The 26,715-nt window shown below is 40.2% G+C and overlaps 1 protein-coding gene across 1 annotated transcript; it reads left to right on the top strand.

The window, feature by feature from the left end:
- The first annotated feature begins 11 nt into the window (after positions 1-11).
- LOC111921124 (uncharacterized) lies at positions 12-3,005 on the top strand. Its single transcript, XM_023916701.3, has 11 exons — positions 12-278; positions 346-992; positions 1,078-1,238; positions 1,322-1,382; positions 1,500-1,565; positions 1,671-1,756; positions 1,840-1,903; positions 1,987-2,199; positions 2,288-2,353; positions 2,468-2,547; positions 2,629-3,005. Exons 1-11 carry the CDS (start codon positions 137-139, stop codon positions 2,741-2,743), a joined length of 1,701 nt encoding a protein of 566 aa, XP_023772469.1. The 5' UTR covers positions 12-136; the 3' UTR covers positions 2,744-3,005.
- The last annotated feature ends 23,710 nt before the right edge of the window (positions 3,006-26,715 follow it).

Genomic DNA, 26,715 nt, shown 5'->3' with positions numbered 1-26,715 from the left:
ACAAATTGAATCAGGAAGACAGGAACCGTGGACCAACACGATACGACGCCTATTGCTTACCAGAAGCAGCAGCAAGATCGGAAGCGCCGCCATTGTTCTTCAGTTTCGAAGAATTTACACCCAGTTAGGTCCTCAAATGGTGAACAAAGCATGGCGGATCATACCAAGGCCAATCATGGAAACCGTTCTCAACAACCACGCTCACCGCCACCGCGTCCATCAACCACTCATTCTCCACGGTCCCCGTGGCGTCGGCAAAACCACCCTCATCCTTGAACGTAATAATCCTTATGAATTTTGATTTGACATGATCATTGTATTGAATTCTATATAATTGCAATGCAGGGCATCTTGAGAACTGGAACAAGGGGCCTCATGTCACAGGCTACATCGACTTCGCACAGTCAATTGAAGAGAACCACCCAAACCATGGTCATTCGTTTCCATGGGCATCTTGGTCTAATTGCAAACCACCATTTCTCCCCACCCTTCGGACCCAACTCGAGCAATGTCTAGAATCCATGGCTGAAAAGGGTGTTCAACTCGGTACCATAAGCTCCCACCAGATTTGCAAAACCCTTGGAAAATGGCATAATCTGGATACATCTCTCAAAAGAATTATCCAAACTAAGAACGAAACAACCACCACCAAGAGGGCTTTGTCCAATAAAGTTTCCACATTATCTTTGTGGGACAAGGCTGTATGCACGCTAACTGCTCGACTAAATGCCTCAGAGATCGATGACATTTTGATGTCAAAAGAGAAGGGTAAAAACGTGAGCCTCCAAGAGGCTTCATATTATAGAGAAGCGATAGTAGCTTTAAAACTCGCTAAAGAGGTGATCAAGGTTCAACAAGGGTTTAGGGCTAATGCTGTTAAACATTTGAACAAAACTGGTGGATTTTCAAGAACTTTGGCTAATTCAGCTACTGATTGGCCCCTTTTGTTACTGGAGTTGCTGTCTGAAGCTGCTCAAACTGATTACTTTCAGGTACACTTATAAAGTTATAATCCCCTCTGTTAATTTATAATTTCCATGTTTCTTTTTTTCACAATTTCATTGCAATTTAAAACAGCCAAAGTTGGTAATAAACAATATTGAAGTCTTGAAACATTCTGTTTTGGTGGATGATTCATCAGTCTCTGGATCGATGTTTCATGATAGTTTGATATGGAGAATAATAGCTTTAGGTGCAAATGAGATGTGTTTGCCTATTATTCTCATAACTTCTGATAGGTAAATATTACATGTATTCATTCTTTTTAGCTAAAATAACTTAAAATCATATCCAATCTTGAAATTCATCAAAATATTCCCAGCTATTATTCATATGCAGCTTATATGGATTTTGGGTTTCCTGACATTTTCATTTCACGTGAGGTAACTAACTTATATCTATATTATCTTCTTCTTCTATTTATGAAAACTTGAATGTATAAAACATTAAAAGATTTTTTCACTTTTTCCCCTTTTTTCCCTTTTCATTCAATATAAAAGACATTTGGATGGACTCCACAACAAGCCAAAATACATATGGTTCCAGATTACTTCAGCCAATCAGAGGTGAGTTCATAATTTCATATCGATAATTTTTTTTCACAAATTTCTATGCTATTTATATAAAATTTGAAAAACTTAAACTTGTTTTTTTTTTGGTTTAATTTCTAGTGGGATTTGATTGTTGAGGTGCTTGGGCCAAATCCACGTCATCTTTTTGAAATATACGCATTAAAACAGAGCAATTATTACCAAGCGTAAGTAATATAATTATACAACAGTTTATGAAGTAATATTAATTATTAATTAATTTAATCTTTCTTAATTTTGTTATGTTCAGACTCATGGATAATAAAGAAAGTACATTCGAGGACATTATTGATGCATATTTAGCACATTTGCAAGTAAGTTTTATGCTTCAGAAATAAATAAATTCAAAAATAATAATTTCTTGTTTTTCTAATTTGTTAGAAATTTATGTCTTCAGGTTACTGTTGTTAATCCTGCAATGGATAGAGCACTAGAAATCTTGCAAAAATTTGCTCTTGATGCTCAAAAGGGCAAAATCGTCAAAGATAAATTACGATTTGGTGCCCCTTGGAAACACCCACCACGTAAAGATGACCCTTACCTACGTTCCGAATGGGCAAAGCTTCAACTAATGGATTTCATCCAATGTTTAGTCAGTGCAGAGTTTGGGGTATATTCGTCTTTTTCTTCTTTTAATTATATATCAAGAAATTCGAGATTCTATATCTATTTTAATTCATTACACTAAACGTTTCCAGATTAATTATTTTGCCGATTGTAGCCTTGAGATCTTTGATGATCCTTCTGTGAATGCAATGATTGAGGTTATTTTTTATTCCACCTATTTTTCTTTTACAACTTGATTCTTAATATCTGACTTTTTTACCCTTTTGGAAGTTAATAATAATACATTGGTTTTCACTTTGGAAAACTCCCAGGTTGGTTTACTCTACATGCAGCGTGATCCATCTTTCTTTCGCCCAATCTCTCGGGCTATTCAGAGATGTCTTGTGAGATGGTGAGGGCATTTACGTCTTTTTACACAAACAAGAATAATTTCCATTATCCTAATGTTGCTTAATGCTTATATAACTTACAGGCTTGTTCAAGAGAGAATTGACATGAGCTTTAAAAATTCATTACTTTTTCGGTGGCATCGGGTTTTAAGAGGACGTAGCTATCGTCATCTCATGTTGCAAGTTGGAAATAAATAGAATCCAATGTGTGTGTGTGTGTGTGTGTGTGGGTGGGTCCCAAAAAATACCGATTTTAACATATAAAATGTTAAGTCCTACAATATGGAGATAAAAACAGATGGCTATACTTGTAAAGATTTGATGAAAGATGTTACAAATAGTTGACGTAATCTTTGTGGGGTTATGTTAGTTTTGATCAAAATAAATTGAGTTTATTGATGAGATTGTTGTAGAACTCAAAATGGGATATACACAATTTGACCATTTGTTGAAGATGCAATATGTGATTTTGTGTTTGCAATTCTTCATTTTTGCGTCTTGAAGTGAATCTAATATGGGTCAATTCGTATTTAGAACAAAAGCGAAGTTCGATCTTTATAGTGTAATTTTTATCTACACGTTATGATATTAAACTTATTTATTTAAATATTATATTTGTATAAAATAACCGTCTTTTTGGCACCTCATTGTGAATTGCGAAATTTCTTTTTCAATGGTACACGTTGCAAAGACACATAAAAAATATGTTGTGAAATTCATCAGTAAAATTGCGAGTTACATCCTTATATTGTGGACTAAATGTTTTTTCTTCGAATATTTTTAGGACTATTCATAAAGCAATTACATAATTCGGATTAGTTACAAAATTGATAGGTTCTTAAACGAATAAATGTCAATAAGGTAATTGTTTTATTTAATGATTCCACCTAACTCGGCCGTTTTGTTCGGTTTGGGTTTTGTAATACGTAGGAGAAGCATATTTTACTAAAATTGGACCGGTTCATAACAATAATACCTGAACCTACATATAATCAGTTTGCAAATGGACACAAAATGGATTGTGGAAACCGGTTTAAATTTCATCCTAACAGGGTCCATATATTGAAGTTTGGGTTGCTCAGTCAAATTTATGTACACAATAGGTTGAGTATGAAAAAAGGCACCATCACATGTTGGTTTAAATAGTATATTTAATTTTCCAGCAGCGGAGTTATTATTTGACACATTACTAGGAGATATCTAAAAAACTTGTATCTTTTTAAATTAAAAAGTGATAATTTCGAAAACAGAATGTCTAGCAATGTACAAAATTCTATAAAAAAAAGTTTAAGATTGAAACATTGCACATTGAAAACATTGCTGGTGCTCTGCGATTTACCTCCATGAAATGGGTCCTGCGGTTGTTTTGACGTTTGATGTGGATGGTCTAGAGAGGGAGTGACTTACCCTTTTTAAAATTCTAATAAGTTGTGACGGGTGTACGAATAACCAACCAATTCAAACGCAACCCTAGTTTCATCGGTTTAAGTTTGCAGATTTAGCGTTAACCGAAACAACAAGATTCACATTTTGTATATTGTGTGGATCAATCCAAACATCATATGTTAAATAATTTGAACGCAACCCTAGTTGCAACCCTAGTTTCATCGGTCTAAATTTACTTCACATTCTAATTTTCCAAAACTAAATCAGTTTTTTTGTCATTTCTCATATATGTATTGCATCTCTTTATAGAGCAGAACAATGTACATGATGATATCACCATTCAAATGTCGTTTGGTTGTAGAGACTGTTTAATCGGTCACCAACTTGCAAGCCCAAAAATTTAAAGAAAGATCTTTGCTTTGCCGGTCCTGAGATGTTTGGCAAAAGATGTGTTTTTATCAATGTGATATTTCCTTGTTCGTTAAAAAGGTGATCATTTCCGTGGTTTAAGGGGGTGTTTGGCTTAGCTTTTGAATGACCAAAAATCCTTTTAGAAAAAGATCATAGACAAAAGATGTTTGACAAAAGATGTTTAAAAGCTACTTTTGGATTTTGCAAAGAAGGAAAATAAACTTTTTAGAAAAATCAGGAAAACCTGACTTTTTGTAACTTTTCCAAAAAGATCTTTTGCCCTCTAAAAAGCAAAGCCAAACACCCCTAAAGATGGAGTGTATAGAAAAAGAAAGAAAAAAACAAATGATATGGCACTATTTGGAGTATGGAATGAAGGAGACTGAAAGTACGGATACCCACCACTTTATACCAAGTCGGGGCCAAAGAGTCATTATATGCAAAATACAATCATAAACGATTATAGCTAGAACACATAAACGGATTGATCGAACCTAACCACATTTAAAAAAACCGGTTTTAATACAAATCGGTTCTGGATCCGAATTATTTCCCCACCTCTACTCGATGGTACCATCACAAAGTTACGTTTCAAAAAAATAAAAAAATAAAGTAGTCATCTTATGCAATTTGTCTTTACATTTTGATGGACTTTAATCGTGGTTCTTTTCGTTTTCGGTTTTATCACAATAGACCTTAAAACCCAAACCCAATATTAGCTAATACTTAAGCCTTTGGGCCCTTGGTTATGTTTTTCCCTTTTAAAATGTATTGATTATAAAACTCGAGGTTGATTGCCGAGTAATAAAAAAAGTAAATGTCAACCGACGTGGACGATTTTGAGCCATGCATTAATATTATCCCAATGTATAATCCATCCGACATTCCGACTACACTTCCATTTTGTCGAACTTAGTATTTATTCATTTGCAACTTACCGACATAATAGCATGATGAACTTGATTATTTAATTCAAATTCACTTGCAAAACTCATTTTAAATTCGAAATTTGAATAAAATTAAACAATCTGATTCAAATTTATCGGCTCTAAACTTTTGAATTCGGCCATGAAAGGCTTGTATGATGATAAATTTGAAACTAAAAAGTTAGGCCATTTGTTGGTCAAGTAGCAATAATGATTAATGAATAGAAATCATATAATAAACGAATATTAAAACTAGGAAGATAGTTTTGTAAAGCATGGGATGCATATGAAATTTAATTATCATAACAAATACGTAGCCATTTGATGCATGATCCACATTATTACAAAAATAATAGAAAAAACTATAAACAACATAAAGAGATCATTAACTTCTATTTTATACCACTGGTTAAATATATACTAATATATTAGTGAAGACAAAAGAAGATTTTAGGGACAAAGACCACAAATAATCTTCAACAATTGACGACGGTTTTGATTCATAAAGATTGGAGGAAACAGAGAAAAACGATTTTGTTTCTTATTTTGTGAAGATAACGTGGAAAAAAGCCACATTAAAAACAATTGTTCTAGTACGTAACGTCGGTTTGGTAGGTCCAAAACATGCATTTTTTCTCGAAAAATCTAAATCTTTAATGTGGTCGCTTCTATATTTTGACCTCAATTTTGTCACATGATATTATTAATAAGAGTAATGGTCAAACAACTTGAAATTAAAAGATTTGTGATTATATTGTTAGATGGGTGTTTGAATGTTATTTTTAAAGGAAAATGATAAATGTCCTACGAACTTTTTAGGATTTACTTGTTGAGTTCATAAAGTTTTTGTCGGGTTTTATGGGTCCCTAAACTAGAATATGACCTGCTATTTTAGTCACTGTCAATCTGCAATAGCCGATTCAGTGATCTTTTAGACCAAAAAAACCCACATTGTGGCCCTATAAAGCGAAAAAAAAAGTTTGGGGATCAATTCGTACAAAAAAAAATTATTTTCTTCTAAAGCTGGTTCACACTCAATTCCTATTGATCCCAGAACTTATTTTTTGGCTTTATATGAGCACAATGTGAGTTTTTTTGGTCTAAAAGGTCTCTGAACCGGCTATTACAGGTTTACAGAGACTAAAAGATCAGGTCATGTCTTAGTTTAGGGACCCATAAAGCCCGATAAAAACTTTAGGAACTTAACAGGTAAACCCTATAAAATTCGTAGGAAAATTGTGTATTTTCCCTATTTTTAACTGCGGCCATAAATTAAAAAACTAATAAAACATTAAGACAAATATATAGATATTGGTTTTTGCAACCAATCAATCATTTTGACTTTCATTTCGGCCCTGCCTGTTTGACAACCATTGTGCGGAAATCTTATATAAAATAACTTTTTTTTTCCGAATATAATTATGGGTAGGGGTGGAGCTAAGTCGTTCTTGGGAGTTTCAGGTCACTACTCCGTTTCAGCCCGTCAATATAATTTTATTTATTTATTTATTAAGGTGCAACGATTATACAAATAAGTGCAACTATTACTTTATTGGTACCACTACTACAGAAAAATTATACGTCCTCCACTTATTATGGGATTGCGAAAATTTTGAAGGCTCTAAATAGTTGCTCAGGCAACCACATCCAAGCATTGATGCAGGGTCGGTCCTGATGGTGGGCAACCCGGGCGACCGCACAGGGCTCATGCTCCTAAGGGGCCCAAAATTTATGGGTTATATACAATATATGTATGTAATAAAATTAATTTATGTGTATATTTGTTAAGAGACCAAGCTAAATTAAATCAATCTCAAATCAACCTAAGAAACTAATTGGAAGGCTGCTGGAAACACTGCATCTGGGAATTAAGCACAATAGCTAACGCAAATTAGGGTACCAAATCAGCACTTACACAAACATCAGGTACGAATCGGCATCTCGTTAGTTATCTGAATCAGTTATTCCAGATCATGCCTTGCCGCCTCGTCTGAATAGACATCAGGATACGTCTTCATCATCATGACATCACTCTCTCCACTCTCGATTCTCTTGCTTTCCCCTTCATTTGATTTTTATTCCACACACTAGGCATATATTTCTGAATTGATTTTCGATTTCTGGTACTGTACAAGCTTCTTACCAAAGCTTATGATTTTCGATTTAGGGTATGTACAAGCATCATGTGCACATTTAAGGTATGGCTTGATCAAATCTTTTTTGTTTATGATTTTATTTTGTTTCTCATTATTGTTCTAATCAAAGACTAAAAAAAGTGTAAACCTTCTAATTTTTTGTTTTTGTTTATGTTTTCTGAAATCTGAACTCCATTTTTTTAGAGCCTAAATTATTTTAGATTTTTGGTATTGTACAAGCTGCTTATTAAAGCTTTTGATCTTCAATTTCTACAACTGTACAACCATTAGGCACGAATTGGGGTATGGTTTGATCAAAGTTGTTTTTCTGATTTTTTTTGTTTCTCATTTCCTGCCATCAAAGAATCAAACAAAGTATACATTCTAATTTTTGCATCTGTTAGTATATATGATTTCTAATTTTTTGATCTCTATTATTTCAGCCTCAAACATTTAGGATTTTTCACTCAATCATGTAATATGTATGCATGTTATTGTATGTAGTTGTATAATCAACAAATTTATGTTCCAACTTTTTTATGTTTTGTCTATACTAATTTTTTGTTATTGATTTTATTTTGCAGCTTGCTAATAATGGTTGTTGTTTAAAATTTGTTGATATCTCACCTAATAACTACCTAAGGGAATCAATGTAAGAAAAATTAAATGTTTTGTCAGTATTATGTTTAGAGAAATATAGGTTAGACAAAATTGATTTCGATAATGTTACTAATGATTTTGCATCTTAAAATCTTAAAGAGAAGCGTTTTCGTTAGTTGTTTTTATAAAGGTTGTGGTTATATTTGTGTTTAAGATATTATTATTAATTCAACTGTTTCGTAAAAAATATTATTAATGATTTTTTGTAAATGGTGTCTATTTCAAATCTTTAGTATATCATGGCTTGGGGGGGGGGGGGGGGGGGGGGCTTTTTTCTTTCTTGCCTCGGGCCCAAAATATATATGGACCGGCCCTGCATTGATGTTGCACTACATTAAGCCCCATTAGAAGAAGGAACATTACATGTGATGAGTAAGCGTAACCATCTCAACATGATTATCATGAATCGAACAAAGAATAGTAACCACCTCAATTCATCATTTATCCAAGTTTACTCTTGTTGGAATACACACAAAATAGGAACCAACCTATTCCATGTAGAAGCATATTCCATAACTATCAAAGTTTCAATATCCAAATACCTCCTAACCGACCATATAAACTTCCAACATGCCATGATCCTAGTTCTATATGTCTAGATCACCCGATAAAGAAACTGACAAAAGAAGGTTTTTTAGTTGACTAAATTGGGTACTTCCCTCGACTCTCGACTCTCGACTCTAACTCCAACACCAACTACCATTCACGAACCAAGAATGGATTAAGCATTTCCATTATTTAACGTAAATAATATATAATTTTTTTTGCCGAATAGGACTTGACCATACCATTTAGTATTCCAAAACTTTGTTATGAACCTATTACCCATGATTTTAAGAAACAAAAGGACAAATACTAATACATTTCCACATTTTCATGAAGGTGATAAATCAAAGAAATAATATTAGACCAAATATATATGTAAAATCCTCAAAATAGACCTAAAAGTTATTGCTATTTTAGTGAAAAAAGTAGAAAGTTTTAGGAAATTAGAATGAAATAAACAATAAACAATAAAAACATAATAAATAAATTATAATATAAAATTCAAGAGTTTTAAAAGTATTTAAGGTAAATATTTAAAAGAGAATATATGTTTTGAACTATAAAAGCAGAAAATGTAAAAGATGGACTAGAATTGATAACTAGGTAAACTTGTGGGATTAATCAATAGCATATTGTTAAGAAGTAGAAATTATGGGGATTTTGTATGAAATTGAGAAGTTTTATTAAGGGCAAGATAAGAATGGTGTCTATTTAGAAAAATCAGAAACATGAGTGACCATTGCAAGAACCTAAAATTTAAAAGGATTTAATTTTGAGTCAAATATTGACTAAAAGGACAATTTTATCATTTATAAGAATTTTATAAGTTTGTGAAGTTATAACTTCATGAAATTGGCCAAGATAAGTTTAAGTCACTTTTACGCGATAATATAAGTGAGTTCAAGAGAATAAATGCAAGGTATGCTGCATTTAGGCTAAAAGGGTAAAATGCGAATTTTATGCTTTTTGGGTCAATTTTGTGACTTAATAGATTAAGACCTGTATTTATTCAGTCAAAAGTGATTTAATGGAGTTGTAGGACTCATCCTTACCTTCGCGTTGTAATGCCTGTTTTCCTGGATGAATCGAATTAGGGTTTCAAGGAGTCAAAAGGTTGGATTTTGGAAGAAAAGGAGCCTCACGACGTGAGACATAGAGGCTCACGACGTGAGATGGGTTAATATGTAAAGTTTTGTTTGGTACTACATAGAGGCTCACGACATGAGAGCTGATGCAGCCCAAGCCCATGATCTTTTAGGGTTTCCTTCATATTTAAGCACCTATAAACCCATTTTAGGGTTCATCATCAGCCTCTAAACCCTCTTTCACCTCAGAAAATCCTAGCCTTCATCCCTTGCTTGATTCTTGGGCATTTTGGATCAATTCTTGGTTTAAAGAAGAAGAAAATAAGAAGAAGAAAGTGATCTTTTGAAGAGGCTTGCAAGGAATCATCATCATCATCACCTTACATTGTTTCTGGACCCTTGTAAGTGTCAAAGCTTCCTCCTTTATTGTTATTTAAGGCTAGATCTAAGTTTTGTCCCACTTTTCTCCTTGGTTGAGCAAGTTTGAATGAATGGAAACCACAAAGTTGGCAACTTTATGGGTTATAAGGGCCTTAAGAGTGTTATGGTGTAACATCTCGGGTTTTCAGGTATTTTCAAATCCTCCCTTAGGTTTTAAGTATTTCATTTTGGATCCTTGGATTATAAAGATATAGACCTAGGGGCAAAATGGTAATTTTGGGATCAGGAGTAGTACGCTGGGCGTACATGTGAGTATGCTAAGCGTACTAGGGCAAGCCCTAGTATGTTGGGCGTACACATATGTACGTTGGCCGTACTAATGTCCGGATGAAACCATAATTTTTAGAGTTAGAGGAGTATTTAAACATGTTTATGGACCATTTGCTCTTACCCTTTCAGCCTCCAAGTGGATCCATTATGGTAGGCAAGCTAGGACAACTCTTTCCAGATAGACCCTCGTTTAGGAGTCGTATGGTGCGATTGTGTGAGGCTATCAACCTCAACAATCGGTTGGAAATCTGGTATATCAGTTAATTGGTAACTAAGTATGAGACCAGGGGGTCTTGGTTACATCAGAGATGTAATTATGGGACAACAAGATGTAACATCCATAAAATTCATGAAAAATTTTAAACTTTTAAAACAAATCCACAACCATCATTATTTACAAAATAGTTTCAAAACATGTTTATTATCATAGTTTTCCCAAAATCATAAAACAAAACATTAGGAGGTGCACGATCACGAATTTGCCTTCCCGCGATCATCTGAAGTACCTAAAATATAACCCAAAACTGTAAGCCCAAAGCTTAGTGATTTCCCCCAAAATACCAACACACAACAAATAACACATATACAATAACATCATGTATAGGGTCCATATCTAATAGACTGGATTACCCTTGAGCCCACAACATAAGTCTAGCTTGCTCTCGGCCCACATCTTATGCCTGGCTTGTTCCCCTACCAGATTAATCACTGGACTGAATACTGTTGAGCCCTCAGTACGAGTATGGATTGCCCTACCCAAACCTCAACTCGTATCTGGAATGCACATGAGCCCTTAGTATGAGTCTGGCATGCCCTACCTGACCCTCAACTCATATCCAAATTGCTTTATAGTTTGTTGGCTACTGCACGAAGTAGTACAACCTCAACCCAACCCGCACAACATGTCAACATATAATAGATAATACGATATACAGATAATCATACAAATAATATCAAAGGTAGTCCTACAGATCTACCAATTAGCATATCAGAATTAGCAATCATATCTATCCATACTTAGCATACAAACGAATATCATGTTATCAAACAAATGGTCCAGCCTTGGTGCCTTCGACCTGTAAGTACATTGAGGAAAACTCACCTCGCAACTGAACATAATTGATGAGGGCCGACTCTGAATCTCAGCTCTTTACACAATACCTATATCCACCAAATGGCCAATTCCATCAAAATACCAAGATACCCAAAACCCTCAAAGTCAAACTTGGTCAAAGTAAAAGTCAACTGGTCAAACCCACTAAACCAACCGAGTCAACCCAGCCGAGTCAACTCAACCGAGTCAACTCAACAAGGACTGACTCATGTGACTACACGGGGTATAACACAGAGGTATGCTTAGCGTACACAAAGCCTCACATTGACCAGCTTACGGGGTGGCTGACTGAGTATGCCCACCTACGCGGGGCGTACCCTCGTACCCTTCAATCTCCATTTAGTGCTTAGTGGCTTAAGCACTTAAGCCCATACTTCAGATCCACGCTCCAAATGCAACCTAGAGTCATAAAGTTTCCAACTTTATGACTTTACAATCCCACAAAGTGCTTAACAGAAGATCTTAATCCATTAAGACCTTCTACAAGATGCATGGAACATCTCTAACCAAAGGGACTTCATTTTTATGACTAATGACCCCTCCTAGGGTCTGAAAGTACAACTCAAAACATCCAGAACATGCCATGCTCAAGATGGGACTTTTGTGAACAAAAAGTAACATAAAACACCCAAAATAAGATGTAGCAAACAAGTCATCAAGGTATGAACTTTACGTTGGATTATGTGTCTAAGCCCATAACTATAATTGATATGTACTTGACCCGATAGTAGCATGGTCCTTTTGGGTTGCCTTCATGGGAGCAATTTGATAGGATGTATATTTGAGAAAGAAGTTATTTGTGATTTATTAATATATTATAAGAATAATATATTAATTGAGAAATCATATTTTTTTAATTGGTATTGATCAAGAATTAATTTGGAATTAAATTAGTGATCAAAAGAGACTGATTAAATTTATAGGGACCGATTAGGTAAATCAGAAATACTTATAGTTTGGGCTAATGATCCATGTTGATTAGGGATGGACTAAATCTATGTGAGAGTCCATGAAGAGTTAGTCCAAAGGGCCTATCATATGTATTATTGAAATACTTAAAGGCTTAAGTAAATTAGGGTTTTAAGTATGAAACCCTAAGGATTCCACACTATAAATTGGACCCCTAGCCTTCCTAAAATCGGCCAGTCGGTTCTATAATGAAACCCTAGCCAATTTTGGTGCTTCCTAACCTCTCTCTCATAAGTCTTCTCTTGCCTTTGGTGTTTGTGACTTATTTGAGGTATCACATTTAAGGTACTAAGCTCTTGAAAGAGCAAGTTCTACAAGCTACTGTAACGCCCCGATTCTCAGGTATGGATAGTATGACTTTAAATTTCAAGTTTCAAGGTCTACTCGACGAGTGGGTGCCCTGACTCGTCAAGTAGGAGCGGGTTTGGGCCATGTATTTAAGTGACCAACTCGCCAAGTCGGAAGAGTAACTCGACAAGTTGGAGCTGGAGGGTGAAACCCTAATCCCCGGAGTTTTGCACCCTATTTAAAGGATCCTTTGCCCCCTTAGCCTTCCCTTGCAGCCCCTGTGAGTCCAGAAACCCTAATTCTCTATTTTCTCTCCATACTTGTGTGTTTAAGCTTGAAAGGTGGATCTTGGTGAGGAAAGGCTTGAAAATCAAGAAGCTTTAAGCAAGGAACAGTTGGGGATCTGAAATCTACCTCAGTTTATCATCATTTGAAGGTATCAAGTCATCACCTTCAACTTCTTCTAGCTAGATTCCTTTTATATTTGAGTTTTGGGACCATTTTGGGTTTTTGGTGTTACATTTCGAGCGATGATCCAAGATCTGAAGTTGCAACTTCAGATCTAGGCTCATCTTGGCTCTTATCATCATAAAGTATCAGTCTTTAGCATGTTGGTGAACCTCTTTTGCATAGAACCTCTTATTTATATTGATTTAAGTCATTAGCACCTTGCATGCACATAAAGTTTGCGACTTTACGTGATAGACATGCCCTAGGAGCTTGGATTTGCAGCATGGAGCCTTAGCCTGGCTTAAAAAGCATCTATATGGATGAAGGACTGAAGGGACTCAGCGAGTGGCATGGTCGACTCGGCGAGTCCGATGAAGATTGTCGTAGACTCGGCAAGTCAGTAGAGTGACTCGGTGAGTCCGGCGAAGATTGTCTTAGGATCGGCGTGTTAGACGAGTGGCTCGGTGAGTTGGCAAGTTATGAAAGGAACTCGGCGAGTAGCTAAGGGTACTCTACGAGTTGAGGTCAACATGGACTGTTGACCGTGATAGTCGACTTTGACTTTGACCAAGGTTTGACCAGTTGACTTCTGAGGGTATTTTGGTAAATTGAATATTGATAGCAAAGGGCATTGGTGAATATAGGTGTTGGAGTTGGAGCCACATCTGGAAGAGTTTGACATTACCTTCCGAGCTACTTGCGAGGTGAGTTATCCTCACTATACTCTAGGGTCTAAGGCACCAAGGCCAACCCTTTGGATTGTTATCTGGTTATGTTATGCTAGTATAATCTGTTAGAATGGTATCCTAGAATGTAGGATAATATTATATGGTATGTGGTATTACCTGTTAGACCAGTATCCTAGAGGGTAGGATAATATTATATGATATGTGGTATGATCTGTTAGATCGACATCCTGGTAAATAGGATGGTGTCATGTGCTATGTCATATGATCCGTTAGATCAAATATTGTCTATAGACTGTTATGTGATTATCTGTTATATGTGCACATGTTCGTTTAACAGTTGAGGTTTATCTGCTTTGTGCGGAGGCCAATAGACCTGGGCATTCCAACCTGTAGGTTGTGGGCCGTGAGTATTCCATCCCGAGGATGATTGGACTCGTAATATATGGGCATTCCAACCTGTTGGTTGTGGGCCTGGGTATCCCATCCCGAGGATGATTGGACCCATTGTATGTTGGCATTCCAACCGGATGGTTAAGGGCTTAGGGTATTCCAACCCGATGGTTAACTGGACACAAAGTATGTTGTTTATGATTATTATGTGTATTGTTGTGGATATGGGTATTTTAGGGGAACTCACTAATCTTTTGGGCTTACAGTTTCAGTTTATTGTTTTAGGTACATCAGGGGATCACGGCAAGGCAAAGGCATGATCATACATCTCCTCATATTTTGTTTATGTTTCTGGGAAAACTCTGATATTATACATTTTGAAAACAAGATTGTAATGATTTAATGGTTTTGAAATGTTTTTAAGAGTTCAAATTTGGCATGAATTTTATGGGTGTTACAAGTTGGTATCAGAGCCTTGGTTTGAGTGAATTGGAGGAACACTCATGTAACTCTAGTCTCAAATCAAGGAAAGGATTTTCAAAATGATTTTTCTAAAGGTTTTCAAAATAAGTAAAGGAGGATGCAGGGTGTATGATCAGCCGAAGCCAATAAGTTGACTCCAAAATACCATATAGTTAATTGATTATGTGATATGTTAGAACAACATGCTAGTGCTAGGATAGGGATATTCAGGAATTGCATGATTAAATTGCCTGATTATATGATGCCTGATAGCCTGGGTTCTCCTTTATATGAAATTGACATCGTTACTGTAGTTGCTTAGTGTAGGCATCACGGCCGTACATAATTAAGATCTTATAACCTGAGAATGTTTGGTTTGTCCTTAATTCCTATTCTTGTTTAATGAAGGGCTTAGGGTAGGATTAGGTATTCGAAAGTCTATAGGGTCCAGCGTTATGTATGGTTAGCATACACAAGTGCTGCCGAGTTGGGGGAAGTTTCATGGATGGGTGGGTTGTGTGAGGCCGGGAGGCCAGTTATGAGATATTTAGCATTCCTCTAGGAGTGAGGATTGAGCGCTCGTTATGTTATGTATATTGTTAGGGTGTTGTGGTGATACTTGCGACAAATATAGGTAGGTGTGGAAGGTAGTATGGGTCCGTACTACTGAAAGCACAAGACCCATACGCATATCAAGGAAGTCACAACCCCTAGGGTTTAGTAGGGAAGTTGGTTCCCAGTTATTTATGCAGATTGTCTGATATCTTCCTGTTATATTTCAGTATGGTGGTTACGGGGTGTTTCACGATTGGATCTGGATCGGGATCAGGACAGGGTGATCAGGAGGCCCCAACGGCACATGAGATTATCGGCTAGGAGGGGCCAGTGTTGACAGAGGATCGGGTCAAGGAGATCATCCACGAGGAGGTCATCAAGATTGTACGAGGTCATATTCCGGAGTTGTTTGGGACTATTAATTCTGCTATGATGGAGTACTTTGATGACAGATATGTAGCCCTTGCTGAGACGGCTACCGCTGCAGCTACCGCGACAGGAGGGGGAGGAGCCAGTCGAGGCTTCCAGTACCGGGACTTTGATAACACGAAGCCCTCGAATTTTGATGGTGTTTAGGATCCTATCATATCAATGAGGTGGATGTATGACGTGGAGGGATGTTTCTTCACGTGCTCGTGTCCTACTGACCAGAGGTTTAGGTGTGCCCTGAACTTGTTGAGGACTGGGGCAAAGGACTGGTGGAGATTGGTTACTAGATCTCATTCATGAAGCTGGTCTATAAGGGGGTATAAGGAAATTGCCTATAAAATAGCGACTGGATGCTTGTCCACGTCTAACCCACCGCTCCCTTGACTAGTGGATGGTCGTTAGCCGAACGGGTAGGATAGGACATTAATTCTCATTAAAAAGTATAATGATAATTATAAAAGTGACTAAATGTTTTTCATAAATTACCAATCTTAGTTACTTTAGGAAAAATCTGAAAATGGTGCTATTCCATAAAATTGCACTTTGCACCTTGCCAAGTCGTTAGTGGAGCGTGTGTGGTTAATCGACACACTAATATGGACTAACAAGGGTGGCAAAGGGTAGCTTGAGAACTGTCATAGATCAATGGAGCATGTGTGGTTAATCGACACATTGATTAGGTGGTAAAGGACTCGATAGTGCCAAGAAAATTTGCATGGTTATTTAGACCTTGTTTGTGATCCTCCGTATGCGAGTCACAAACTTGAAGGGCATAATTGAGATTAAACATACCATTGAAAGGTTCAATGAATCTCAAAGAACTAGGAATTACATAAAACTTAATTATTTAAAGTTTTAGTTTTGGGTGGTGAAATTGGTAAATCGTCATTTACCTACCTTCAAATATTTTGCAGTTGGATTACGGCAACCCTCTTCTGAATTGTGAAATATTGTGTTGGGTCCTAGCCTTAATATTTCATTTGGGTGTAATTGTAACATCCGGTTCCCGATATGTATTTTAAATAATTGCATGTTTAACACTGGGACTCGACGAGTTGGAGACCCAATTCGTCGAGTAGACTAGACTTTGGATGCGGGTTTTAAGTAACCTACTCAACGAGTCGGGAGCCCGACTCGACGCGTATGTCTGCCTGGATGAAACCCTAATATATAGGGTTTGCACCCTATTTAAACGCCTTATCTTGCCCCAATTCAACCTCCATCGTCTCCCACAGTCCAAAAAAGCCCTAACTCGAAACCCTAAAGCATTTGGAGTGTTCTTGAGCCATTTTTGTGTGTTTTGGTTGTTTGAAGCTTGAAGAAGGAAGTGTAAACTTGGGGGTTCCAAAAGGAGAAAGTAGATCCAAAGGTTTTGCTTCATTTTCAACTCATTCAAGGTAAAAAGCTTCAACATTGACCATCTATCTCTTAGATCTCTAGTTAGGGTCCATTTCTACCTTTTCTAAGCTTTAGTCGAGCCAACTTCAGGGTTTTGTGGTTCTAAAGGGGTAGAACTTCAGATCTAGAACCATTGAGGATTCCCATGGTGTAAAGGTGCCAACTTTATGGCCATGGAAGTCTCATGCATCATATAACCTCATTTTAGGGCCATTTGAGCCAAATACCCCCATGCATGAACGTCAAGTTTGTAACTTTACGAGTAATATGGACCCTAGGAGGTCAGATCTATGTTATGGATGCATTGGGCCCGCCTAAAATCGACTTGGTAGACTTGGACTTTGGGGAATCGGCGAGTCGGTCATAGGACTCGACGAATCGGGCTATGGTTCCCCAACCTTTTTAGTTTCTGATTGAACTGGTTGAGTCTAGAAGAGGACTCAACAAGATGGATGTGAATATGGACGTGAAGATCATGGCACTCGACGAGTGCAAGAACAAAACTCTGCGAGTTCAAGACTAAGTCCAAACTGCATGAAGAAGAACTCGATGAGTTCATAAGGAACTTGGCGAGTCTAGGACTAAATGGACCTTCTGGCATGAAGAAGGACTCGACGAGTTCAAGGATGAACTCGACGAGTCAGTGATAGAAGTCCTGACTTTGTATGAAGCAGAACTCGGTGCGTTCATGCAAGACTCGGTGAGTAGGGTCGAAGTCTTAGCGTGTTAAGGATTAATGGAACTCGGCGAGTTGTTGGGTCAACTCAGCGAGTTGAGTCAACCAGATGTTGACTTTGACAAAAAGTTGACTTTGACCAGGGTATTGACCTTGACTTTGACTTTGACCTGAGTTGACCCTTGAAAGGGTCATGAGTATGAAATGTTAATTAGGCAAGGTTGTTATGTGTAGGAGTTTGAGAGGAGGCGGTTCCAGCACCGAGGACAGTTCAGACACTATACGACATTGAGGTGGGTTACCTTCCAATAGAAGTGGGTCTAAGGCACCAAGGCCGGACCACTAGTAAGAGTCATAGTAGAGATAATTGTCTTCGTGATAATTATCTGGTATGTTGTTATCTGTTATGATTATGTGCTAGCACGATATGATGTTATGTGATAGTAGATAGTAGGGGAATAGTCTCCGTGTTACAGTCGTAAGGATCGAAGGGTAGATCAGGCACCCTAGATATGCATGACAATATGATTATGCTATGTACTTTTATGTGGTAGTAATAGGTGTGAAATAGCTCCTGTAACCGGTTGAGATAAAACGGAGGGGTAGGTCGGACACCCCAGAATGTCTGACAGGGGTAGGTTAGGCACCCCGTTATGCGTAGCAGGGGAAGGTTGAGCACCCCGATATGATCATCAGGGTGGTCAGGCACCCAGATATGCCTGAAAATATGTGTTATGTATGGTATGTGGTATGATGGGGGAACTCACTAAGCTTCGCGCATACAGTTTTTAGTTTTATTTCAGGTACCTCTTCAGCGAAGGGGAAGGAGCCGGCGTGGTAGCTGCACATCACTCACACACACACACACATGATATCCGCATTTTGAGATCCATGGGATTGTACTATGATATTATTCTTACTCCACGACATGTTTTATGACATTTGACTTATGAGATTATGTGTTGATATGATATCGATGATGTTTTTCAGTAAACTATTTTCTATGTTACTTAATTATGAACAAAATTTTTGGCCTTGAAAATTGGGATGTTACAAGTTGGTATCAGAGCCTTGGTTTGAGGGATTCAGACACACCTTCAGGAGTGTCTGGACTCAAATTGAGTGTTTGAATGATTTTCACAAGAAAATAGTTTTTCCAAAACTTAAAGTGAAAAGTTTTGAGAAATAACGAGGTGTGTGATGTGCACGACCGACCGAGCTCAAGTGAGTTTTCCCCAAGATACCCATACATTTTATGTTATGATATGATACGAATATGAGAACTGCATGCTAGAATAGGGCTAAGGATCTAGGAAGAATGCCTTTTATGCCTATTATATGTATGAGAACTGCATGCTAGAATAGGGCTAAGGATCTAGGAAGATGCCCAATATTCCTGTTGTATGTGCTTATTGAGCTGCATGATAGTACTGAGTAGTCAGTGATATGATAGCTTGGTTTGGGTTACTCGATGCCTGAATGTTGCTTGATTTGTGCTTTAGGATTCCTAGTTAGCCTTAAATAATTAGTAAACGAATACGTTAAGTTATATATGTGAGGACTGAATACTTTTAGAAGGTTAGGCCTAACTGTAACACCCAAGATCAGAAAGGCCAAGAAAGGAAAGAAAACCCTAAGTCAAAGGGTCAACTCGTCGAGTCCAGGGAGGAACTCGACGAGTCAGAGCGGGATCTGGGGTATAAAGTAAGTGACCGACTCGGCGAGTCGGCTAGTGAACTCGGCGAGTCTGGTCTGGGCGAGAAAAACCCTAATCCCAGAGGTTGTGCCCTATATAAAGCACATTATAACCCACCCTCAGCCTCTTTACTCCCCTTTTGAGTTCCATAAACCCTAGAATTGATTGATCATTCATCATTTGAAAGAAAAGAACTTTGGAAGAGGGAATCTTTGAAAGGAATTTGAAGATCAAGAGGCTTGCTTCGAAGGAGAGTTGTAGATCCGAGATCTACTTCAGTTGGAGCTTCATTTGAAGGTAATAAGTCGTTACCTTCACTCTTTTGCATCTAGATCTACCTTAATATAAGATCTGGGGCTTTTATGGCATGATTAAGAACCAATTGGAGTTAGAAGTCCAGATCTGAAGTTGCTACTTCAGATCTAGGTGTGTCTTGGCCTAGAGAACGATAAAGTAGCAGTCTTTGGTGTGATGGTGAACCATGGTTGCCATAAATCCTAGTTTTGAGTGTTTTGTGCCTAGATCTCCTTAGCTACATGTAAAGTTTGTAGTTTTACGTGAGGAATAGGCTTAGGAAGAGTGGATCTACAGTTTGGAGCCCCAGCATGGCTCGAAAAGCCACTGTATGGATTAAGAACTGAAGCGACTCAGCGAGTCCTTCAAGTGGACTCGACAAGTAGTATGAAGATGGAGATGAACTCGACGAGTTGGATGAACAACTCGGCGAGTCTGTTGAAGATTTCCTTGGACTCGGCGAGTCTGTTCTTGGACTTGGCGAGTCAAGTCGCGAAACCCCCAAATTCTTCGAGTTACGACTCGGATCAGTGAGTTGAGTGGGGACTCAGTGAGTTGGACAGAATAGGAGTCGGAAATCGGTAGACTCGGCGAGTCAGGGGCTGACTTGGCGAGTCGAGTCACGAATGAAAGGATTATGAGCATATGAACTCGGCGAGTCAGTAGGCAGACTCGACGAGTAGGGTTGACCTGGAAGGTTGACTTTGACCAGGACTTTGACTTTGACCAGAGTGGACTTAGTTGACTTTCGGAGGACAGTTAGACTAAGTGTTACATTGATATTGGTAGCTCAGTGAGCTAGTGGAGCAGTGGTTCAGAGTTATCGGACAGCAGCCAGTGGACTATCAGCAAGTTCAGCAGTGCAGGTGTGACTCCTCACTGTATGTATGGGTCTACGGCCACGATGCCAGCCCATGTAGTTATGTATGATAGGAAGACCCGGGGGTTAGCCTTAGGCATTATGCATGAAAGACCGGGAGGCGGCTTCTAGCACACAATATGTTATGAATGATAAGAAGACCCGGGGGTTAGCCCTAGGCATTATGCATGAAAGACCGGGAGGCGGCTCCTGGCACACAGTATGTTATAATGTATCATAGGAAGACCTGGGGGTTAGCCCTAGGCAATATGTAAGAAAGACCAGGAGGTGGCTCTTGGCGTACTGTATGCGATGGTGTATGAAAGACCAGGGGTGGCTCCTGGCACACTATATGCGGAGTAGCCTAGTAAAGTAGTATGTATAGTTGTCTTTGTGATACTTGCATGAAAGACCAGGGGGTGGCCCTTGGCACTTGTCTGTAAGACCCAGGGAGTGGCCCCAGGCTTGACCAGGAAGACCACGTGCGGCCCGTGGCATAACCACAAGACTATGTTTGGCACATAGCACCTTAGCAAGACTATGTTTGGCACATAGCACCTTGGCAAGACTATGTTTGGCACATAGCACCTTACTTGATTATGGATATGTTGGTTATGTATGACTCTTGGCTATGTATGGCATGTGTGGATTAGTTGGTTTGTATGGTATGTGGTATCTGGGGAACTCACTAAGCTTCATGCTTACGGTTTTTAGTTTTGGTTTCAGGTACTTCCGGTAGCGGAGGGAAGAGCTCGGGGTGATCGCATGGCACACACCATAGATTAGACAGCCTGGGAATGTTTTACTCTGATAATGGGAATATGTTTTGGGATCAATACTCTGATTATGTTATGGATTGATAAATGTGCTTTAAGTAATGTTTTATAAAAATGAAATTTTTTTGTCTTGAAAATTGGGACGTTACACTAGCCCTGTTTTGTAGCTCTTGTTTGAGTCCAATCGGTGTAGGGTAGGGCCTCTCATTCGAAGAATTGTATGGTCTAACTAATATATAATGGTATTCACGAGCTAGTTAGGTAAGGGTAGTAGGGGCTTCTTACACAATTGATGGCGGAGAATGGGTTGGAGAGTTACCCTAGGGTAAGCCTAGCTAGGATGAGATTAGCACAAGAGTGCAACAGTAGTAGAAGGGACTTGGTGAAGTCGAAGCAATCCTTGAGGAAAGTACAGATAGATGTAGAAGGTATTATGGGCCCATACTACTAAAAGCATAGGATTCATATTCGAGTTTAGGAGGGTCGAGATAGAACCAGAGAACTTATAGAGTGTATGAGACCTCTCAAGGTTATGTATGATCCTGATGGTTATGCGTTATGTTTCATAATGGTGTTGATTACGCGCCTCAGAGCAGGAGGATCGAGATCAGGGTCAGGATCAGGTTTGAGTTCAGGCTCCGAGCTAGTTGATGAGGGACTACGCAAGTTCATCGCGTCTGAGATCACAAGAGGCATCCTTGAGGGGACCCCGATGATTTTCGGGTCGATCGAGGAGGGGATTGTCGAGTTGATGGAGGATCGCCTCAGGGTGTTTAGGAGCGATATGGCATCTGGCTAGGCTGGGACACAGACAATCTCCTTCAAAGACTTCAGGGGATGTGGTGCGCCAGACTTCCACAGGATGAAGGACACCATTGTTTCTAGGAGGTGGATTGTAGACATGGAGTTTGCTCAGTTGACTAGCTTTTGCCCTGAGGGGTTGAAGGTTCGGTACACTGCAGGATGCTTGAGGGACAGGGCTAGAGATTGGTGGGAGTCAGTTGGTGATTCTCTGGGAGCCTCAACCATTGAGTCTATGACTTGGTCAGACTTTGTGGGCCGGTTTTGGGCAGAGTTCGCTCCGGCTGTGGGGCTTCAACAGCTGGTCAAAGAGTTTCTTGATATGAGACAGATGAATGAGTCGGTGGCGGTGATTACCGCCATGTTCAGGGAGACGGCCTTATTGGTGCCTCCGTATGCAGGAGATGAGGAGTTGCGGAAGACCCACTATCGTGACATGTTGAGAGCTGATATCCGGGAGCATGTCAACTACTCAGCATGCCTGACCCTGGATTCCATGATCGCCAGGGCGAGGGAGAGGGAGATTGATTTAGAGCACCTCAAGAAGAGGAAGGCATAGGTGGAGCAGGTTACTGGGGTTTCGGGGAAGAAACCCAAGGGATCCAACGTTAGGTTGAAGGGCCCTCAGGGCTGGAGTCGCTGCGGAAAATGCGGCAAGCCACACGAAGGAGTATGCAGGGCGAGGGTATCGGGGCTGCTACAAATGCGGAAAGACTGGGCATTTCAGCAAGGATTGTACTGCCCTATCCCCACTATTTAGACATCAGAGTTGCTATGTTTCCACTACAAGCAGCGAGGCCATAAAAAGGCCAATTGCCCTAGATTAACAGTGGTAGCAGCGCCGGTGGCGGCGCCAGCTCCAGCGACCCTGCGGATTATTGATGGTGGGCAGGGCAAGACAGAGGCTCTAGTGGTGAGGAGCCGAGCCTTCCTGTTGACTACCAAGGTGGCACGCGCAACACTCGATGTGGAGACGGGTATGATTTCTTCTCCCTAGCTTTAATTATATGTTGATTATGATATTTATGTGCCATGTTATGTGTTTTGTTTAGGATCGTTCCATGTGAACGGTATTCCGATTCAGGTGTTGTTCGATTCGGGTGATACCCAATCATTTGTCTCTCTTGCACTTAGTAAGAGGTTCCTTAAGTCTTCGGGCATGTTGGATTGATCTCTAGAGGTCGAGATTGCTGACGACCGATCAGTACTAGCAACAGAGGTTTTCAGGGATTGTGTTTTGAGATTGTATGGGGAGTGCTACCTAGTAAACCCGGTTCCCATTCCGTTGTGTGGGAACAAGGTTATTATAGACATGGATTGGTTGAGCCCCAATGGGGCAGTGATCGACTGCGTGCAACAGTTGGTACGGGTCAGGACCCCAAGTGGGGGAGAGCTGGTGATTTAGGGCGAGAGGCCACAACATGGACCAACTTTATGTTCAACAACGAGAGCTAGGCGCTACCTCCAACAGGGTTGCGCTGGGTATGTCGCGTACATCATGGATAACCGGGAGGAGGATAAGGCGACTGTGAGTGATGTGCCAGTGGTGCGAGAGTACCCGAATGTGTTTCCAGAGGAATTTCTTAGGGTACCTCCAGAGAGACAGGTGGAGTTTAGGATTGACCTGGTCCCTGGTGTGGCCCCGATAGCCAAGGCACCTTATCGGTTGGCTCCTCTTGAGATGTAGGAATTGTTTACACAACTACATGAGCTGTTAGACAAGGGATTCATTATGCTGAGCAGTTCACCCTTGGGAGCCCCGATCCTGTTTGTGAAGAAGTAGGATTGGTCGCATCGGATGTGTATAAATTACCAGGAAATGAACAAGGTAATAGTGAAGAATCGTTACCCACTCTCAAGGATTGATGATCTCTTCAACCAACTATAGGGGCATCTTGGTTTTCCAAGATAGATTCGCGTTCAGGCTACCATCAAATGAGGGTCGGTGACGAGGACGTATTGAAGACAACATTTCAGACTCGCTATGGCCACTACGAGTTCGTGGTGATGCCCTTCGGGCTCACTAATGCTCCTGCCACGTTCATGGACCTCATGAACCACGTATGTAGACTGATACTAAATCGGTCTATGATATTTTCGTTGATGACATATTGGTTTATTCCAAGACACAAGAACAACACGAGGAGCACTTGCGAAAGGTGTTGGATACCTTGAGGTGGGAGAGCTTGTACGCCAAGTTCTCCAATAGTGATTTTTGGTTGCGCGAGGTGCAGTTTATTGGGCACCTTGTCAACCAGAACGATATTTTGGTTGACCTGGCCAAAGTAGAGGCCGTGATGAGATGGGAGGTTCCGAAGTCTCCATCTGAGATTCGGAGTTTCCTGGGAGTGGCAGGCTATTACCAGAGATTCATTCAGAACTTCTCTATGATAGCCGTACCCTTGACCCGGTTGACGAAGAAAGCCATGGTCTTTTGCTGGGGGCCTGAGTAGCAGGCAACATTCGAGACATTGAGGCAGAGGCTATGCGAGGTTCCGATCCTCGCCCTGCCAGAGGGCATGGAGGATTTGTGGTATACTGCAATGCGTCCATCTCAGGGTTGGGCACGGTATTGATGCAGAGAGGGCATATTATCGCCTATGCTTCGAGGCAGCTAAAGCCTCACGAGGCGAACTACCTGATGCACGATTTGGAGTTGGGGGCGGTTGTCTTTGCCCTCAAGATTTGGTGACACTACCTCTATGGGGTCCGATGTACCATTTACACGAACCAAAAGAGTTTGAGGCACCTTATGGACCAGCTGAATTTGAACATGAGGCAGCGTCGGTGGCTAGATGTGGTGAAGGATTACGATTGTGAGATCCTATACCACCCGGGGAAGGCCAACGTTGTGGCCGATGCGCTTACTCACAAGGCAGCCCCGATCAGAGACATTTGCTTGAGTATGTCAGTAGTGACTCCGTTGTTGGAGTAGATTCGAGAGGCGTAGGTTGAGGGTTTGAAGGAGGAGCATCGAAGTGCGAATGGATCATAAGCCAGGTGGCCTCATTTGACAATGGCAGTCGTGGGCTGCTGACCCTGCATGGGACGGTATGGGTTTCGTACTGGGGCGGAGTACGACATATTTTGATGGATGAGGCCCACAAATCTAGGTTTTTTATCCATCCCGGGGCAACGAAGATGTATAGAGATCTTCGTCCTGACTATTGGTGGCTCTGCATGAAGCGGGATGTAGCCTAGTACGTTGAGAGATGTCTAACCTGCTGGAAGGTCAAGCCAGGGCACGATAGGCCTCACGGCAAGACGCAGCCGTTGGACATCCCTATGTGGAAATGGGAAGATGTTACTATGGATTTCAGAATGAAGCTTCCCAGGACCGCTCAAGGAGTGGATTCGATTTGAGCCAGCGTGGATCGGTTGACCAAGAGCGGCCATTTTATACTAATCCAGGAGAGCATCTAGGCCGAGAAGTTGGACGACATCTACATTCGAGAGGTAGTAGTATGAAACGGAGTGCTAGTCTCCATGATTTCTGACAGAGACGTGCGGTTTACTTCCAGATTCTGGAAGAAGTTTCATGACGATTTGGGTACCCGTCTGCATTTCAGTACCGCTTTTCACCCACAGACGGATGGTCAGAGCGAGCGGACCATCTAGACCTTGGAGGATATGTTGCGGGCATGTGTCTTAGACTTCAGTGGTAGCTGGGACACCTACCTTCCCTTGGCAGAGTTTTCCTACAACAACAGCTACCACAAGAGTATTGACTGTCCTCCCTTCGAGAAGTTATATGGGAGGAAGTGTAGGACCCCGATATGCTGGGGAGAGGTTGGACAGAGGGTCATGGGGAGTATCGAGGTGGTACTCAAGATGATGGAGAGGATCCAGCAGGTTCGGAGCAGACTTTAGACTGCTCAGACTTGGCAGAAAAGTTATGCCGACAAGCTCCGTTCAGACTTGGAGTTCCAAGTCGGGGATATGGTCCTCCTGAAGGTGTTGCCTGTGAAAGGTGTCATCCGATTCAAGAAGCGGGGCAAGTTAGGCCCCAGGTACATTAGACCTTTCAGAGTTGCAATTCGGGTGGGCAAGGTGGCATATAACCTAGATTTTCCAGCCGATCTTAGTCAAATTCACACTACCTTTCACGTCTCCCAGTTGTGGAAGTGCCTAGTAGACGACTCTGAAGTGGTGCCTCTAGAGGTTATTCAGGTGGATGACAACCTGAACTACATTGAGCGACCAGTAGCTATCCTCGATAGGAAGTCGAAGGATCTGAGGAACAAGAGGGTCGAGCTGGTGAAGGTGCAATGGCAGCACCGTAAAGACTCAGAATGGATTTGGGAGCCAGAGGACGAAATGAGAGAGCATTACCCTAAGCTTTTTCCAGAAGCATCAACAAACTTCGAGGATGAAGTCTGAAATAAGTGGGGGAGAGTTGTAACATCCCGTTTCTGGTACGTATTTTAAATAATTGCATGTTTTATACTGGGACTCGACGAGTAG

Source organism: Lactuca sativa, chromosome 9 (genome assembly GCF_002870075.4).
Source record: "Lactuca sativa cultivar Salinas chromosome 9, Lsat_Salinas_v11, whole genome shotgun sequence".
Lineage (NCBI taxonomy): Eukaryota > Viridiplantae > Streptophyta > Magnoliopsida > Asterales > Asteraceae > Lactuca > Lactuca sativa.
The sequence above is the reverse complement of the archived record's forward strand: the minus strand, read 5'-3'. Positions and strand labels throughout refer to the sequence as shown.

Excerpts from the sequence above, each read along its gene's own strand:
- LOC111921124 (XM_023916701.3), top strand. The coding sequence starts at position 137 with ATGGTGAACAAAGCATGGCGGATCATACCAAGGCCAATCATGGAAACC. Across the intron at positions 1,383-1,499 it reads ACATTTTCATTTCACGTGAG|ACATTTGGATGGACTCCACA; the intron begins GTAACTAACTTA and ends TCAATATAAAAG. Across the intron at positions 1,757-1,839 it reads CAGAGCAATTATTACCAAGC|ACTCATGGATAATAAAGAAA; the intron begins GTAAGTAATATA and ends TGTTATGTTCAG.